At 41.4% G+C, this 19,530-nt stretch overlaps 2 protein-coding genes across 2 annotated transcripts in view; one reads left to right on the forward strand and one right to left on the reverse strand.

Annotated features, from left to right (window-relative positions):
* The first annotated feature begins 384 nt into the window (after window positions 1-384).
* chac1 (ChaC, cation transport regulator homolog 1 (E. coli)) lies at window positions 385-2,043 on the forward strand. The gene is made up of 3 exons (XM_056764530.1): window positions 385-1,044; window positions 1,152-1,187; window positions 1,302-2,043. The coding sequence occupies exons 1-3, from the start codon at window positions 874-876 to the stop codon at window positions 1,677-1,679; spliced, it is 585 nt and encodes a 194-aa protein (XP_056620508.1). The 5' UTR covers window positions 385-873; the 3' UTR covers window positions 1,680-2,043.
* A 131-nt stretch (window positions 2,044-2,174) lies between these two features.
* The window catches only part of ino80 (INO80 complex ATPase subunit), a 30,987-nt gene continuing 13,631 nt past the window's right edge, over window positions 2,175-19,530 (reverse strand). Inside the window, exons 24-36 of the mRNA XM_056764631.1 lie at window positions 19,301-19,493; window positions 17,327-17,467; window positions 15,070-15,295; window positions 9,770-9,897; window positions 7,706-7,800; window positions 7,233-7,305; window positions 6,072-6,230; window positions 5,506-5,608; window positions 5,284-5,372; window positions 4,828-4,989; window positions 4,405-4,564; window positions 3,662-3,877; window positions 2,175-3,542 (exon numbers count right to left, since the gene is read on the reverse strand). Coding sequence (XP_056620609.1) covers window positions 3,349-3,542; window positions 3,662-3,877; window positions 4,405-4,564; window positions 4,828-4,989; window positions 5,284-5,372; window positions 5,506-5,608; window positions 6,072-6,230; window positions 7,233-7,305; window positions 7,706-7,800; window positions 9,770-9,897; window positions 15,070-15,295; window positions 17,327-17,467; window positions 19,301-19,493 — 1,939 coding nt within the window. The 3' untranslated portion in view covers window positions 2,175-3,348. The remainder of the gene's footprint in view (window positions 3,543-3,661; window positions 3,878-4,404; window positions 4,565-4,827; window positions 4,990-5,283; window positions 5,373-5,505; window positions 5,609-6,071; window positions 6,231-7,232; window positions 7,306-7,705; window positions 7,801-9,769; window positions 9,898-15,069; window positions 15,296-17,326; window positions 17,468-19,300; window positions 19,494-19,530) is intronic.

The raw sequence follows: 19,530 nt of genomic DNA on the forward strand, positions 1-19,530 counted from the left end.
GTTTACTAAGTTAAATCTAACCGTTCCTGGCTTTCAGTTGTATTTTGGGATCAAGTATCACGCTTAGAGGTCTGATGCAATACTTTCAGTACGTTCTGTGCTAGTACCGCTTGAAACGATTCTTCAAATTGCATCATCCAACGTTTTTAGCGACGGAACTGTTGACGAATGAGGATGAGAGCATTTTGTGACTGACAGCTGATCCGCCTATGATATGAAACATGAGCGCTCGTTCTTTCCTGGTTTGTGAGCCAATCGGATAGCCATCCGGTGTTTGATTGGATAGAAGGCGAGATGCCCCTCCAAACCTAGACTCTCATTGGCCAGAATGGTGAGCAAAGTCAGATACGCCCATTGATACCGTCCCTTAAAGTCTGCCTCAAAGCAGCCATCATTTCATCATCCGCTGAAGAGCAGCGCGAGATCCTAGTCAGCTTGAAACCACCGCGAATCCAAAAGGCATTTCTTCTGACTTCAAAAGTGTCGTGAGGTTGGCTCGATAACGGTTTGTTTGTAAACAGAAGGCTAGCTGAGAGCTAGCAACCGCGTTCGTGTTTTATTCCGACTGAAAGAGCCGAAGAGGCCAAGATGGAGTTTTAAGGCAATAATGCGGTAACTGCACTGCATCGGCATGCCCCAGGCAAAGAAACGCGATTTTCGGGACTCTACCATCACAACTGCCAAGCAGTTGGGCTCTGATACCGTCCGCGGTATAGTCTTGAGCCAACCGATACCTCTTCTCCTTGACAGGAGGAAGCTAACGCTAGCGAGCTAGCCTGTAGGCCCATTCATTCTGCGCCGAGCAGCTGTAATATTAAAATCGTCAAGTAATTTATTAAGTTACCCTTTCTATCCTCATAACATCCTGTAAAGATGAAGCCTCAAGACATCATTGCTGGAAAATCCAGCCTGTGGATTTTTGGGTACGGCTCGCTGGTTTGGAAGCCTGATTTCAAGTATAAGGGGAGCAAGGTCGGTTATATTAAAGGGTATAAGAGACGCTTCTGGCACGGGGATAACTTCCATCGTGGAGATGATGCTATGGTGAGTATTAAAAACGCAGCTATATTTTGTTGTTTTTAAATGCATTTCGTAGCTACCTGATCACTTTCCGCATTGCAACCGCTAATATATCTGCGTTTCCATGACAGCCCGGAAGAGTGGTGACGCTTATCGAGGAGGATGACGTAAGTGTAACTTCTGTTTTGTTTGCGTAATGATGCCTTCTAGACTATATTTTAAGAGTAACCTAATTATTTTTGACTTTATACATGTGACTTACCTCGAGTTCTCTCATACAGGCGTGCACGTGGGGTGTTGCCTTCGAGGTGACTGGCTCTCAGGTCGAGGAGTCTCTCAAATACCTGAACGTGAGGGAGGCGGTGAGGGGTGGCTACCTCACCGAGGCTGTAGATTTCTTTCCTAAAGGCAAGAACCAGTCGCCTGTCCAGGCTCTGGTTTACATCGCCACAGCTGACAACCCTATGTATATGGGGCCCGCCAGCACAGAGGAAATCGCAGCTCAGATCGCCGTCTGCAAGGGGAAGTCGGGCTTCAACATCGAGTACCTGCTTCGCCTGGCGGAGTTCATGAGATTGAGCTGCCCAGAGGTGGAAGACCATCATCTGTTCTCCATCGAAGCAGCCACTCTGCAACTTATATTCTTTACAGCCTCCTAACCTGTATTTTCTGTAAAGCTGTATCGCAGAGTCTATCAAATCCAGACACTATAAAGGCCCTAACAAAAGTTTAAGCTGTACTAAATGTGTGATTTGTGATAAGGTAGCTGTTAACATGATATACTCCAACTGTACTAAGGTAAAGTTACTATATTAAGGGAATGTGGTGTTTTAAACTGTATGTTTCTGTTATGTAGCGTGACAAATTTTGTCCTTTGGTGTCGTCCAAGTGTGTGGTACTGTAATACAAATGCATGCCTGTGTGATTTATCGCCAAAGTTTGTCCAAAACACATCCACTTGAACACTTCTTCAAGCCATTAAATTGTTCTTCTTTGCACATTAAAGTTTCTCAAGAATCAGCATTCACATTGTAAAGTGTCTTTGTTAGACTTGTTTGGTATTTGATTTGTTCTCTGTCTAGTAGCCAACTGGAAAACTTGCGAGACACAGCGTTCACATACGCTTATTCTATGCACAAATCACTTCCCAAATGTGTAATTGAATTGGTTTTTATTTCAATCTTTTTAGTAAAAGGATCATTTGGGATTTGTCATCAAGTATTTACATTGACCTATAAAAATAGACAAGCAGTAGGAGAAAAATTGAGAACTTTGAGAGTGAAGATACCTTTTAAGTATTTACATACATATAACATCTATCATGGCATTTAAAGACAAATTTAGGGGTCGACAGGGCCCTTCTCAAAAAAACAGCCTCATGTCACAAATGCAAGAAAATCATGAACGGTTCATGTTGTTTAAAAATAACACCGTTTCAATACAATATTCACACAAATATAGCACAAATCATCATAAATTACCAAGTTTTAACTTAAGCTATGATACATTTCACATCCAAGTTATTATGTCACGCCTGACTCGTCCGTAGTGACATTTTTTGAGCAGCACTCACTACTTCAGGAAATCTTTCATTGTATTTACTGCAAAACACGTTGATTTATTTTACTCCTTCCACAGGAAAATATATTAGCATTTAAGCCAAAATCTTTGAATATGCAGCAAATGAACTTAGAAAGACAAGGCTATTCGGTTTTCTGATATTAGAACAAATGCCAACAAGTCTGTTCTACAAAAATAAGAGCAGTCTCATCTGTTCATATTTGTAAAGAATTTGTTCAAAAGGATGCTTAATCAAATACTCCCCAACACCCCTTTCCTTTTAATACTCCAGTTTAAACTCTGTTTCTGCTCACAATGATGATGTCCTCCTCATAACAAATTCCAGAAATGATTTTTTTACAGAAACCTCCTTCAGCCCTGTCACACTTTGGTTACTGTGTCATTAGAAAACAAGGAACATCTGTTAGTGGTATAACACACTGTTCTATCACCTTTATAATGTTGAAATTCTCTTTCATATGCATTAAGGAATAAATCATCTAAATTAAATTATCCAAATTCTTGTTTTGGATCCAAAAGGCTACAATTCCTATTCTTTAGTTTTGGGAAAGCCAGTAACTTCTCAAATAGCTTGGCGTCAGTGGAATGAATCAGGGATCGCTACTAAATCGGGGCTGGTTTTATCGAGATGATTGGGTTTGTGGTGCGACAGCGGATCAACATCATAACCATGAAAACCGCCACTCTTGGACTTAAAAATGTACTGGCCACGCTACAATCAAAAACTCGAATTCTCTACGCAGGATGCTACCGGCCGGTGTGGTTGCTGGGTCCTTTAGCTTTCTTAGCATGGCTTTGTGAACTGCCATGCGCTAACGTCTGTGAGCTGGTGGTCATAGCGCTTCCCTTTGCCTGGGGGGAAGAGGTGCCAGCCGAAACAAAGGCAGGTGTGGCTGAAGACCGAATGAGAGCGGGTTGCGTGGAGCCACTTGCTGGAATAGCTGGAAGAGGGTTGATTACACAAAAAACAATGGATGAATCATTTCAAAGCCGTTTGAAAGAAGAGAACAGTTGCTGGCCTTGTAATCAAAGCTCAATGTTTTAGGATAAAATGTTTTACCTTTAGAAACATTGTATCCATACGCTGCATATGCGGCTGCAGAGGCAGCGGCTGCTCCTGCCATCGCTCCTGCCATGGCTGCGGCGCTACCCGCTGTCGACTTACGTCCCCTGCCCTTCCTCACAGAAGATTTTCCAGCTCCTCCAGAGCCTTTGGGTCGTCCCCGACTCCGCCCAGACCTTCCCTTGCCAGGACTCGACATATCTTGGGAGACACCTGAGAGAAAACGTTTGGAAAATCTAATGATGAAATGGTAAGTATAACTGACTCAAAGTCAAACCCACAGATCCTCCAACAATTTAAATGATTGTGTGCCAGCCAAACAACATCAACACATTTCTGCTGACAGTTATAAACTGTCATCTTTCACTAATCTTGACTTTAGTGTCAGGTTGCATGCCAAGGGTGTCTCAACCACTGTGGCTTAAACCGGCGAGACTCACAAACCCTGTCTCCTTTACGGCCGCAGTTCTGCTTGCCTGTCATCTGCAAGCACAGATCCCACAGACCTCTGCCATCTCAGCGTTATAACTTAAACAGCGACACTGCTTATTAACATTGGTCATCCATCAGCAGACAGACATTTCTGTTATTAATGTAGCCTGGTTACCTTTTATATGCGGCTTTAACTGCAGTAAAGCAATAACCCCCCAAAATTGGAATTGTATTTAGAACCAATGTGTAATACTACAAGACCAAGACAACAGCAACAAGAGCCCTACATCCAAATCAAGGGTACCCACCATTCATCGTATCAGACACAGAGCCGGTGATGGATGCTGGGGAGTTGGTGGCACGGGACTGTGGAGCAGAAGACGTGGGCTCGTCCACGATCACAAGCATATCACTGCTGCTCTCGTCTGCAGGAATGGAGCTGGGCTGGAGCTCACTGCTGAGGGAGATCTGCAGAGACACATAGTTCTGGGGGTCAGGGACAAAGGGACATTATCACGGAGGAGGGACAGCAGGAGCAGAAGATGGATGAGGAGGAAGAGGAACGTCAGTTCAACGTAGCAGTTAGATGAGAGCGTGCGTTGGCTGCTTAAGAGCTGCTTAAGAGCTACTTAAAAGCAATGATTCGATTTTTTGGAAAGCTGAACCGTGGGCCCTTATAATGATATTTAAAGTTTCCAGTCTGGAATTGCAATTTCATGAGTTGGTCTCACCTCACTGAAGGGGCTGGGCATGGCTGAGTCCATGTCAACGCTGATGAATGAGTCTTCTCCATCCGCTGACAGGTTAGAGTTGTCTGCAGATGGGACATAAGGAATAACCACATTCACACCCTCCTTCCTCCTCTTACTGTCTGGATCATCCTCCTTTCTCCTCTAAATAATGAGAGGGGAAGACAATGCAGGGAGAGTGATACAAATCAATTATTTCTTTCTCTATTTATCAAGAAATCTGAAATACTTTTGTGTTGGAACGTGGACACTTCCTCTCTATGCTGTTTATTTTTATACATTTTTATTGGACTGTCAAATGAAAAATGAAGTGTTAAAAACATTAACTAAAATGTGTAAAATTGTCTCTACACATAAATTGCAAAAAAAATGAATTCAAACAATCCGTTAACACCACTTAGAAAGTAGATTTCTTATACCTTCGATATGGGCACTCACCCTTTCTGCATACTTCTCCCTTTTCCTCTTCCGTTCTTTCACCTTACTGCTCTCCTCCTGCTGCCGTTTCTCTTCTTGCCGTAATCGCACTGTCCACAAACACAACCAAACCGGCCAATCAGAGCAGAGCAAACCATGCCAACTGATTTTTTCATACCAAATTCCTATATAAACTTTTTATAACCTTAAAAATTAAGGATGGCAAGCGGAGCGGCAACTCACATTTTTTCTCCAGCTCCTCATCATCAAGCAGCAGGCTGACAACCTCTTTGGGCTTCAGTGTATCAGGTTTAAAGTTTCCTCCTGATATCACCATTCTCTGAATCTACAGCACCCACAGACATCAAGACAATGATGATTGAGACAGACAGAGAATAAATACATCTAACCAGTAACAAGTAGAAAGAGGAGAAGACTCATACACTAAGGTTTAAGTTCACAGAAACATATACTGACTTTAATCATGTGCTGTTGATACAGGTTTCCGAAACTACATGTAAGAGTTTAGAGAAGTGTAATTTTGTAATTACTATGTTATAACAGTATAATTACGTGTAACCGATAGTTAAACCCCTAGACTAAATATTCACTTAACCTTAGATCTGATCTTGTGAAGTCTGACATCTTGATAAAGAATGTTGTTGTAAAATAAATCAACCCAAAAGTGGAGTCAGTTAGAGAAGAGGTACATTTGAATAGTCTGAAGTGCAATGAAAACTTACACTATATTTTGTGTTAACGTCTGGCCTAAGAAAACACCACAAGCTGTTATTCTGATCAGTGCTCACCTCACTCTTTTCTTTGGCCCTCTGTAAGATGCGTTCCTCAATAGTGCCCTTGCAGATGAGCCGATAAACGGTGACCTGCTTGGTTTGTCCTAGTCTGTGGGCTCGATCCATGGCCTGCTGATCAACCGTAGGGTTCCAGTCACTGTCGTAGAATATCACCTAAGCAGAGAAGTAGTGGCAACCTTAGTTACATGACCTCATCATACATATACACTCTTTCTTATAAAGTGATTAGTCTCAACTTAAGGGCAGTGTCCATAGATGTCCAAGACATGTTACATACTATATTGGTCACAACACTGGTCAGCAAAAAACTGGTCTGGCAAATTCTAATCTGATTTTAACACAACTGTTTTTAAATTAGTCTGGAAATAATTACTGTAATTTTCAAAGTTTGACCACTTAATTGCATCATATCTTTAAAAGACTTAAGACCCGTTATACCAAGTTAACTAGATAACCAAAAGCAGATTTGCTTTCTGAACACATCTGTTGTATTAGGTGTGTAATATAATCACTACTTATTGAAGTACAGATAAAAATTCTGATTACAGAGACTTTACACATTTTTTCAATACTGAGACATTATTATAACAAACATTAATGTGGCATTATTTTTAAAGCCTATTACAGCAGTGTCAACTCCACTAAGGTTAGACCATTCTTTTTTTAAACACTTTTGGCCCCAGTGTTGATTGATGTGACATTTTCTGTCAAAACTTGAAACATAGATTATCAGAGAATGTTTCTATTGCCAATATATTGAACCATTTGATATCAGTATATTTAATACATTTTGAAAACCCTAATTATAGAGTCCAGACAACAGAAAAATATCTTTCTATGCAAAAATTTATGCATTATGCATGTGTGAAAAAGAGAACACTCATTTTTGAAAGAACATACTGTGTAGGACTTAATTAAATGTGAAATAAAATGTACTAAAAGAAGCATTACTACCCAACAAATGGAGAAAGGATGGCTCTTTATAGAACATAAAATAGTAATATGTTTCATGTGCCCATTTAAAAGAAATATGGACCATTATGGATGACATCAGTGCTAAACGTCTCAGACTTCATTCAAAACGGGAGTCTGTTCTCATGGCCTCTGTATGTGGGGGAAGCTGATTTGTTAATCACAATGTGCTGACGGTCTCACCGTGTCTGCAGCTGTCAGGTTTATCCCCAGACCTCCGGCTCTGGTACTGAGAAGGAAGACAAAAATATCCGTCCTGCAGAAAGGGAGGGAGACCGGAATAGTGAGAGAAAGCAAATAAAGCAGAGGAAGATCACGCTCTATGAGGGCCCTGCCCAACCACCCAGGATTTACACAGACAGACGTTTCAATACACAACACGCTTCTCTGCTAAATAAAAACCAGAACCCACTGGATCCGCAGAGAGCTGCGCTAATGCAAACCAGAACCCTGAGTGAGGGTGGAGAGAGAGAACACAGACAGAGGGAGGCACATGAGAAAGCCTCCTTGCCTTACACCACCACCAGAGAGGAATTTACTGTCGGTGACATTTTGGAGAAAACAAGCCCCAATTACACTTAAAAAAACGGACTCCTTCTCAATCCTGATTATCAGATGGCTGCCGCCCACTTCGCCCTCGCTAGCCGAACACTCACCGGCTTTGGAAGTCGGCCACCATGTCCCGACGTTCCGAAATCTTGGATGACCCATCCAGCCGCATGTAGGTATGCTTGCGGTACACCATGTACTCCTACGTGACAGTTGAGAAACATTGAAAATAAGAACAAGATGGAAAACCAAACAGGTAAACAAATGCATAATATGAATGAGGTCTGTAAGCTTCATCTCATTAACATCTCTCTTTATTCTTAATGGCATAGACCCTCATTAACCATCTCTTTAAAACTTCTTTCATCTGACCTCTCGCTTTCTGACGCCACCCAGAATGAAGCCTCAACTCTATCACGCCTATGACTTTACTGGAACGCCTCCCAAAAGCACATCTGGACTGTATGAAATGAGCATTAGCACTCTCCTTGACATTAAACTCCTTTGATTAGAACGGCGTTCCAGCCTAAAGTAACATTAGATCACATATCCAAACCCTCATTCCAGCTCTAAGTAACAAATGAGACCATCTTAAACTCTATTACACTACTGAGAATTCAACTCTTGGCCGGCAGAGTGGTGTCAAGCATAACAAGATTTAGTCCTAGATTTCCATGAGACTTCGGAACCGTGCCCGAAGTACAATCAACCGAATATGTATTCCGGGACACATTTCAAGTGGGAGTTTGGCTTTTGAATGCACAATAAATAAATAAGTAAATATGACCAAAACACTCTGTTAGGAGTGAGACAATATTAAAAGGGACAGGTCTTGAATGCTTTTCAGCATCTACGTCTATAAAAAAAGTATGACGAATAATGTTTGGCATTACACACGGGAATGAGGATGACATCAATGCCCACTCCCAAAATGGATTGCTCTGATGACATGCCAGAATGAACAGCGTCAAACACGGGGATGATAAAAAGAAACGACTATGACGTTAATGACTACATTAGATTACAATCGGAGTGTGTTTTCTACCCCACCAAACTAACAAAATGATTTGAAATTGATTTAAGCTGGACCTTTTAAACATGGGAGAAGCCAATCTGAGGAAATTCGGTCACGGCATGATTTGGGACTTAGTGACTATATTGGGAAAATCGCCCGGTATGATGACAAAACAGATAGGTAGACACAATTTGTGAATTGTGAATATAATAAGAGTGCCAAAATACTCTTCTGCAAGTATGACTCAATTCTGAAACAAATAAAGGTTAGCTTTTATGGAGTTTTTAAGGAGTTAATTCACTTTTGAAAGGTGGAGTGAAGAAGCTTAGTTACGTGAGCTGAAAAGGAAAAACGTAACCTATAGCATTTGGTTAATGGATTACAAGGGCAAAAAAAATCTGTACAATGGCGTGCACTGACAAACTGCTCACAATAAAATCAGGAATTGGTGTTAGAAAAGTAAATATGCTCAATTTTGATTTCATGTTGACTTTAATATAATAAAGACAAAATATAACGTGGAGATACATTTGTCCATGCCAAAACGAATAGCAATTTAAAGCCAAAAGGATGGCGCTATGTTTTCCCATGGTCAACTTTTCCTACAGACCAACTATTCCACAAATAAAGGAAGTCAATTCGACGTAATTTGCTGAATGGAGCCGCACAACTTTTGGAAAGACTGCCAAAAAGCTTAGAATTGGAATGAATTCCTATTGATGCTAAGGTGTTTCTAGACAACATGGGGTGTACCGAGACAACAGTTGCGTAGTGCTGCTTGTGTTTAAAATGTTGACCGAGGCTTCTAGATTTATTTCCATGTTTGGCTTGCTGCAAAACATGTGGCAAACAACTACGAGCCGCTGGAAAAAGTGATTGTTTCACCCAGTTATGTTCTCTCAGTATTTGTCCGGCTACAACAATATGATGCTGTTCACTGCCAAACCATTCCATTTCCACAATGGTTGATCAAATTCTCCATCTCTCCTTTTGTAGAATTTAACACTGAAATACAATGAAAATCTAAACAAAAACATGTTCAGCATGAACTCAGATAACTGGTATGGATCAGTTGAATGAATGGTAAATCTGTGACACGTTCGTATGCGACAGAGCTGTCAGATACTGTCTTTGAGAAGATCCTTAAAGCGCTCACCTCTAAAAGGTCTATCATGCGGGTCATCTGAGAGTAGATGAGAACTCGATGGCCTTGAGACTTGAGTCGAGTCAACAGCAGGTCTAGTGTATGAAGCTTCCCGCTGTCTGTGATGAGAGACTCTTTGTCTGGAGAACAAAGAGAAAAACATGATAAAAATGAAATCACAAAGAACCAAAAGATGAATATGTATCTCCACAAAGAAAGAATTAAACCAAAGCGAAGAACTTTCACTTCAGGTTCATTCCCTAAGACAAAATCTCAAGGTTTGCGAGCAAAATGTTATAAAAGACAGTCTATTTTCTGTGTAAATGAACGGCTGCTTCCTTCCTTCAGCTTCAGCGTTTACACATTGTAAGTAGTCATCATCAAATCCACATCTTCTGCTGCGCAAGACCTCAACACATTTGACTGACATATACACACAAGAATCTAGAGGCAATGGGGTGTCAATGCTCAACCAAACAATGAGACAAAAGAGGAAGCACAAGCTTACTGCTGTTGACTGGTGCAACCTCTGACCTTAAGGTCAGCTCATGGGGGGAGGTTAAATGACCCGGCCCGTCACGGGCACTCGGAAAACGATTATACACACAAAGTGAGCAGGCTGCCAGAGCAATCTAGAGATCCCAAGAGAGAGTTTGAGGCCTGCTGGCCGACTCTTACGCCATACAAAAAGTGTGTCAAACCCATGGGCGGCATGATCGTGTTGTTGTGATCGCGTCAAGTCAATGCTAATGTGAACCATAGCTGAACCCTGACTCAACACCCTTTGGCCCTGAAAGGTGACAGGGGTAACCTTTTCAATAAGTTGAAGAGAATGAGGTTAGACCATAAAGCCCACACTCGCGGTGTCGAAGATTGACACGATAATGAGCACATGGAGCTTATTTACTTAAGCAAGCTTTTAGTGTAAGGTATAGCATCACATCTCATCATGAAAGTCATAAGATTATGGGGCGGTTTTCCCGGACAGGGAAAAGTTTAAAACAGGACTAGGCCTTAGTTAAATTAGGATATTTAAGTCTTTACAAAAAAACTACTTTACAAAAATTATTACAGGTGTGCATCTTAAGACAAAACAATCTCACTAATATGTTATAAGATATGTCAGTACAAATTGTTTTCAATTAAGACACCTTTATCATTTCAGTTAGTCTGGGATTCTGTCATGACATGGCTTGGCAGGCCGAACTACATGAACATATTAAATGACTTGCACCCAAAGTGTTAACTGCAATGGTTTGTTTTAAAAATGCTTAGGTTGTATGCCCTTAACTAAGCGATTCTGCAAGTATCCTAATAGTTGTTCCCTATAGAGCTCTAATCTAATGGCTCTGGCGTCAGACGCAAGAATGCAATGCACAGAACTGCCAGACCCTTTTCTCTAAAGCCCCTTGAAGATTGGGGGATGGATATGTGGTCGAGGGTGATGGTGCAGCCCACCAGATCTGAGCTCTAAGACGAAACCACAACTCAAGGGCACCGGTACCACAGAGTATCCATGAGTTTTCCCATTCCAGTCTTTTCACCCCCCCAACCATCCTATTTCACAAGACTCCTTCAGATTTGACATTCTAGCTAATCTAAGAGCCCCAGTCAGTTTTTAGACACGCTTATCGAACACAGAGCAGACATCTGCTCCAAAACAATCTTTTAGAGGAAAGTAATGTAGGCCACTTGGAGCTAATAGATTCCTGACAATGGATAAGACGGGTTTGTGTGTTTAACTCACAAAACAAAATGAAGCTCAAAGGTAAGAAACACTGTGCCATCATAAGACGTTACTACAGTTACAGGCTATCAATTCAATCCACCTGCTTGTGAGACCCTCAAGAAGGCTATTTTAAGCTCTAAATGTCTTATCCAATCCCTCCTGTCCAGAACTCAAATTTGACCCAAGGGTGACCCAATTAAAAAAACCTTCTGGAGGAGAAAATTAACAAACCTGATGCCAACTAATTACTCTTCCCCTGGTTACTGATTTCATTAAAGTGATCCCGGCTTCTTCATGGCAAAGGGACAGTTGACTGCAGTGTTGGTCAGGGCTCCCGTGTGATTTGTTTACAGACACCTGGGATTATCTCTAGCCAAGACCCAAATATGGGCCTGGAGCCAAGAGTTGAGTTATGTGCTCTACACAAACAATATGTGTTTTGCAACTTTTACGCATCACGAAAAAGTTTGAGAATTCTGCGTTTGCTGAAACTATACCACTCATTGAGTTTAGATCTGTGATATAACTTTGAATTAAGCTTAAAATCTACAGTTGTTGGCAAATGTGATGTCCAACTTCGAAAAACTATGTCTTCACTTTTTTAATTGAAATACATAATGAAAGACGTTATAACAACGTTGTATTAATGTTGCATAGTTGCACTTGACGAGTAAACTGAAATAAAAAATACACAACACATGTAAAAAGCTAAATAAGTATTAGGAGAACGGCAACAAAATATTACTACACAAGATGATTTAAAAATAATATATAAAATTGTATTCAGAACGCTTGGTTTTCTGTGAGCTTATTGCATTTTTTTATAAATGTCCATTTCTCTTGTTAGACTAGTTTTCATTTTTGCAAAATAATTCTGTCCAAAAAAATAACTATTTATTATAACTTAGTTTTATCCGTTTTACTATACGCCTCATATTTTCATAGTACGCAATTATTGTACAAATATTGCCCCATTCATCACTAATGCGAATGCACAATACGACATTCATACACCTTACAGACCAGCAGGTGACGAGACGGTTTGTATATTCCACCCAAAGCCACCCACAGGTAAGGAAAAATCGGAAGAAATGTGACCCGTTCACCACACACTGTATATTGACTGGTTCTGACAGCAGTCAAGCGACCACGTCTTGCTGGGTTGGGAGGGGAAACCAGGGACTGATGGAGGCTATCATTAAGCTGTCGTTTATACATTACATGTTGCAGATCCCCGTCTGGGCTCTGAACACAAACCCATATGTGAAATATGTGACCACATGTTTCCCCTCACAAAAAATGCTGAGGCTACCCAAACTAAAATCAAGCAAAATGCTCCCTCTATAGGCCAGAAGAAGAAGTGCAGGAGGGAAACAACTGGTGTCGAGGGTCGATACCATGCTGAAAGATGACAACACACCAGTCTCATTGAAATGTATAGTGGCAGACATCAACAACCTGCTAACCAAACTGGTAGTAAAGACGTATGAATGAAGAATCAAGTGGTGTATGTTTGAAGGACGAGCTTGCCAACACCTTGTTGATGTCTGTCTGTTTTTCACGGTGAGAAAGGCCAGCTAGGCAGCAGATTGCAAACAATTATGCAGTCACAGTTGTTTGGGCCCAAAATCAAAAAGGCCAGGAATATTTCCGGCCATTTTGCTGGAGTGCAGAGATTCTTTGAAAGAACAGGAAGGGAAAACAGAGTTTCCCACAGGCTGTCTGTGAGCTGAGCTCTGTAGCCCTTTCTATCTCTCTCTCTTTCTTTCTCAAAACAACAGCTCAAAGCATCAATACCATTAAAACAATACGCAAAACTATACTAGCGAAAGATTCGTCTGTCTACTTAGTGACACGAAAGCTACACCACCAACATACATCTGTACAAACCTGTTGGGTGGACACACCGACGCTGACAGACAGCAAAAAATATGCAGTGAGAAAAGTCTAAAGTGCATGTGATTAAGCGATGTAAGAAAAATAAATGCAGTGTTTGAACCATATTTACCAACTGTAGACAATTTTACTGCATAGTCCAAACAAACTTAGAATGTTTAAAGGTTTATGGACACAACCACAGAGACATATCTCAAAATATCGTCTTTTGTGTTCCACAGAAAGAGTCCTATACAAGTTTTGAATGATATGAGGGTGAATAAATGATAACAGAATTTTTGGGTGAACTTCCCTTTAACTAGCATTACTCAAATTTGTGGGTTTAAATATGTTTTATGTGACGTACATGATATAATAGTCTGATCTCGGTAGCTTTCGTGTCAATAGTTTTGCACATTTGGGGCAGACTTGGTCTAATGGTTAGAGAGTCGGACTCGCGACTAGAAGTTCGCCGTTTCGATTCTCAGGGCCAGCGGGTAACGACTGAGGTGTCCTTGACCAAGGCACCATACCCCTACTGGCTCCCCGGGCGCTGCAGTCAAAGCTGCACACTGCTCCTGGTGTAAGTGTGTTCACGGCTTGCTGTGCGTGTGTTCACTAATCTCTGGATGGGTTAAATGCAGAGGTCATGGGTCACCATATCTGACAAATAGTTCACTGTCATCTCATTTCTTATCAGTGATTTGCTTTTATAAAATGTTTATATTTATTTGCATTTAAACCCTACATCACCTTCTACATATATATATATAGAGTCGTGTGACTTCAGTTCCATTAGCCAATGCTGAGACCACCAGCATACTTCAATGATTCTTGCCCGGTCCTACGTCACTTCCTTCCCTGAGTACAATATGACTCTGAGAAAATGGGAAAAGTGCGCTGAGAAACACCTTGAGCCTGTGAATGAACATTCTGAGTGATACACACACAAACACGCTCACATACCCACACGCATTCAATGCGCTTACCTAACGCTGCGCATAAACAATGTCCAATAGTCCAACTTCCTTTCTTTGTCCCCCCTCCCAACTTCACAAGAACTCCCAGACTCTTACTCCTACCAGTCTGCTCCCACCAATAATACTGAAACACGCAAACTTATGCGTGCACACAGTTCACGCAGCAGCAGACGCAAAGACATTACAACAATTCTTCTTATGTGCAAGGTAATCTGAAGTTTTCACTATATTTGTATTCCACAATCCTTTAGACATCACTGCGATGCTAACCGTGTGCCAAATTGAGTATATCAATGTAAAGAAAATGACATTGACTAAAAGGTGCAGTGGGCCCCAGACATGACTACAGGGATCCCCAGCCCCTCTGCTTCCTACCCCACTCTCCCATGGGGCTTTTTAAGCCCACACATAGCTAAAGGTGGCTGCCTCTAAGGCTGCTAGAACAGTTGAATTGTCTCAGATTGAAATGCACTTTGGGCTCCTAGGGGCTTTAAGGAGCCGGAACATAGTTCCCTGTCTGCAGGCTGGTTTGTGTTGGATCTAAAAGAGGGAGTTTTCACCGTGGAGGCATTACACATTACAATAAAATTGAAAAAAGACCCTTACACATTTAAGAATAAAGCAATGAATGGTGTGAAAGTCTTGATTGAAATAAAAAGTATTTTAATACACAATAGCGACAAACATCTTGGAGAAATGAAGCACACACACCCATGGATTTCACCCACCTGGAATCCTTATAAAGGACCAGCCGTGTCTCTGCTGCAGGGCCATGACGCCCCCTGGGCTAAGCGGGTGGAAGGCCTGAGAGCGTTGAGCCCAGGCACGAGCCAGCTCGGGAGAGCCGTACAGGAAGCACTGTTTAGCAATGAGGCTTCCACCATCACGTATTAATCTCCATTCATACTCAGCACTCCGGTCCACACAGTATCGTTCCATGGGAACTGAAGTTACCTAGAAGATGGGAAAAACCTTTAGTCAATAAATCAAGTCTGTTTAGACTATGACATGTAACAAAACCAAATTGTCAGTATTATTCTAATAATTATTCTAATTTCTTATTACAACTGATTATTCATTTCTATGACCGATTAATATTATTGGTAAAAAAATGTGGATTGACTTGCAAAGAATAACTGTTTACTACAAAAGCAGTAAATTTCACAAATATGTCAATAAATTGGGTCTATTTCGATTTTATGTGAAGAAAAAATAAATCATATTTAAAACATAATATATATAATTACATAAAATAATATAATACACAACTTAAAATACATGAATATAAAATACAAATATAATGCACATTATGTTTTTTTTCCCCTTCAGTATTCATTACGGCCCTTTTGACCTCCTCAGTTGAAACACTATACAAATCAGACCTCGAGGTAAAGCGAAGAATCATTTCCAGTTGCCGAACACACACACGTGCATGCACAACCCTGTCTTTCTGACATTTTGTCCGAACCCCGCCGCTCCAGCAGGAAAACGTGGCAGAGGTCACCGGTGCTAACAGCGCTAACAGGCCTTTGAGTAACAGATGACCATTTCCTGTAGTGATTCACACCACACACAATCCCTTCCATTCTCCTTTTCTTTTTCCCCACCAAGATCTCTCCCTCTCTCTCTCTAACTTTATCCCTCTTTTCACTTTATGGATAATTTTATGGCCTGCTGACAAGCGGATGATATTATCTTCCTTTCATTCTTATCTCTGATGAAAAACAGCTTGGCTTGGCCGTGCTTCCAGTTTTGTAGCGAACGGCTGACCAATGGGAACGCCGACACGCAGATGTGGCCTTAAAAAGCCAACGAGGTCAATAGTCCCTCATGAATAAAGAGAAAAAAGGCTACTAATCTATCTTATCACTTTCCCACAGTGCCAACATGCCCCCGATGCCTAGGGGCTGGTGCCAACACTGTGCCAATTCTCACAGCACAGCCATGAGGCCAGACACCGTTTCTCAGGGCTGGAATAACATTGAGATAGCCTGGTCTCATACACGCATTAGCCAATCAGATGTTTTAAGGAAAGCGAAAACGGTTCATCATACATGATTGAGCAATTCACATTTTCAGATTTCTTTTGGCCACGTAGATATGATGTTTCGACAAGCTTATCGTCACTAACCAAGTAGAACATGTTACTGGATCAACATTCACTGATCATTGGGTTATGGTTCAGGCCAGAGGTAGGTTAGGAAGAATCCGCAAAAAAAAAAACACTGTGGTTATACCAATTTCCCTCCAGTACCAAACCATCTTGAGAAATTCCCAAGTTTAAAAGCAGCAAACTTTGTAGATCAAGATCTTTTATTGGACCTAAACAAACATTCCTACTAACCAATCAGATTTAAGGGTTACAATTAAGGGTACTCTAAAAACATTCTTATCAACTCATCATTTCTCTGTTTTTGGAAGTACATTCTGGTTAAGTTTACAGTTTGATAAAATGTTGTAGGACTTGCGAAGAATGCAAGTCTCAACTACCGACTACCAAACAGGCAAATTCAAAATATCTTGAGAACATCTTAAAAGTTTGAAAGCTGTGGTTTTGGTGAGTCACATATTCACAGCCAGAGAAGCAGCCCATAACCAAGACCTCTGATTTCTCACTGGTGGGCTTGTGTTGTTTGGTTACTCTCCACCGAGGTCATGATCAGCTGAGCAGAAGATCTGTCAGGGGGTCAACAAAGACAAATAAACCTCTCTCATAGTGAGGGGCCACACAGACAAGAGGGCTTTTATTTCTGATAGTAAGTTTGTTTCTTAAACAGCGGGAGACCCATCTCAGCGGCTGACCACCCTCAGTACAAATCCACAGCGATGGCTTTCTATCTCTTGCCAACTTAATGCAATTACCGGATTCAGAAAACACGGTTACTGGATGTAGAAATGAAAAATGGACTTATTTCAAACCGCTAAACTGAATGAAGGATAATATGTTCCACTGGGATGCTTTTATGGGTTGGGTGTGTGTGTTACCCTGGGTGTGACGGCGAATAAAAACTTGGGTGGTGAGGTGGGTTGGCATGGTCTGAACGTGTGAGCCGAGGAGCGTCTGCTGTGGATCTTCACGTCGGTGTGACTAAGCAGCAACGGCCTTGTGGAGGTGAACAATAAATCCTGCGGAAGATAAAGCAAAAAGCCATTTCAATGCACTGAAACATTTAAATGTTTTTAAATGATCCAAATAGGAGAACATGGAGCTATAGCGCCTTCTACAGTTCTCTTTAGTTATTACAATAAGAACTTCTGATCAACTGTGAACCCATTTCCTATCTCAAAAGCTCCATTTGTCACAAGGTAAGAGCTCATATTTAGCAGAAGTGATACCCTAAATGAGACCACAGTGGTTCCAGACCTCCAGATGGGGTCACGGTTAGAGCTACACCTCTAATGACCCGCATGAATCATAAAGAGCAGCCTATATATCCGCCTGTTTCCTGCCTACATCGACACAACTGACAAGCATAACAGAGCCGTCGACTTCATTTAGAAAAGACCGCGGGGTAATGATGAATGAGGTGTGAAGGACATGAAGAGCGAGAGAAAACAGATAGATTAAGAAAGAAACAAAAAAGCATTTTCCCAGCATTCAGTGTCTGTGGATACAAAGGAAATGATACACATAAATGTAAGATTGATTTACAAAATTTCCAAAAAACTACACAGATGAAATACATTCGCACAGAGCACCTCTGGGGTTCAGACAATTCAGTTCATACTACGCCTTGGACTGAAAAGCACAATTTCTTCCAAATCACGAACCGCAAGTTGAAATTTATAAACTGGGAACCAGTTCAGTTAAACATTCCCTATTAAGAAATAACCATCCCAAAACAAACATAATAAACTTGGTTTCCATCACAAAACCCTACAACCTCTGAATAGCCCCGTTCTGTACATTGCCATGTTGCACAATATTTGAAGAAACTGAACTGCACCAAACTACCGATTTCCAAACAAATGAAATATAAGAGGCAGGTGCTTTCACTTTGTTATTCGTTAAGGTCCTTTAGGTTCTCAGCATCATGAGACTGTTGACTGAATATGGGCCACCTGAGGCCCTCTGAGCATTCGATACGGGCCGGTCTGCGTTTCCACACTCGGAGACGATTGTTATGGTGTCGTGTTCTCCATCCATGCCCCAGTGGAGCTAGGAGACGCTGTGTGGTACAAAAGCCAAGAGTGGGAAGGGGATAATATTACACCTCAGTCAGCACCTTCGTAACACAGTTTTTCCTAGCTTCAACGCACGTCAGCACAACAAAACGCTTCACAATACATTCAATACTCTTGCCTGTTCGGCCTTGTGAGCTTTAGACTGAACAACCCGGGGTGGGGACACTGTAGATTCTTGACAGGGACATCCAGCATCACTTCCACTCTTATTTCCCATCACTAATTATCATTTGGACTTTTGATATTCCCAACGGCGGCAACGTTCGAGTGCTCCATGGGTGAGTGCAAATAGGCTTCCACAGAAAGGAGGCCCTGAGTGTGTATACTCCGAAACACGAGCCCTACCAGGTGATGAAAGATGAGGGATATTTAATCTAGTTCTGTGGGGTAACCCAAGGCAGGAGTAAACCTGCCCACTCGTACATAAAGCTCTTCTGCGTAACCCTCACGAAACAACAACCGAAAAACAAACAGCACCTTTTCTAGTATGTTTTGCCAATGCTATTTTTTTAACGCCATGTCAGATTTGATTATTTTTTTATCCTGCCACTATCTATTTTACATGTATTCAGCGCTAAATGGTACATATCTTCTGGTACATATAAGCTGCAGAAAAAGCAGAATGAGTCAAACTGTATATAAGGGTCAGGTGAGGTGAGTGAATGGAAGAGCTTTGTGATAATATTAAATGTCAATGTAAACTCTTTCAGTAATGACAGCAACTATATGTGTGTATATAGTCGAATGACAGCAAGAGGAAGTGATTGAGGTCACCTGTAGAACAGCACTGTTATGGACGTTTGGGAACGATGTTGGCCGGTTTATCCACAGGATGAGATCTCTGCGTGAAAGACAATGTTTGCCCAACCCAGCATTCTCTTTAGCCTCATTCTCCTCCACTTTGTCTGATAAGCGGCTGTGGTGGAGCCTGTAGGCTGACTTGAAGGACAGATATAGGGCTAACCACCTGAGCACATAAGAAATGGATAAAAAAATCAGTTTAC

Source organism: Triplophysa dalaica, chromosome 13, assembly GCF_015846415.1.
Source record: "Triplophysa dalaica isolate WHDGS20190420 chromosome 13, ASM1584641v1, whole genome shotgun sequence".
NCBI classification, from domain to species: Eukaryota; Metazoa; Chordata; class Actinopteri; order Cypriniformes; family Nemacheilidae; genus Triplophysa; species Triplophysa dalaica.

What these genes read in the sequence shown, in the direction of transcription:
- chac1 (XM_056764530.1), top strand. Translation starts at nt 874, where the DNA reads ATGAAGCCTCAAGACATCATTGCTGGAAAATCCAGCCTGTGGATTTTT. An exon ending in ATCGTGGAGATGATGCTATG is followed by an intron (nt 1,045 to 1,151) that starts GTGAGTATTAAA and finishes TTTCCATGACAG; the next exon opens with CCCGGAAGAGTGGTGACGCT. An exon ending in CGCTTATCGAGGAGGATGAC is followed by an intron (nt 1,188 to 1,301) that starts GTAAGTGTAACT and finishes TCTCTCATACAG; the next exon opens with GCGTGCACGTGGGGTGTTGC.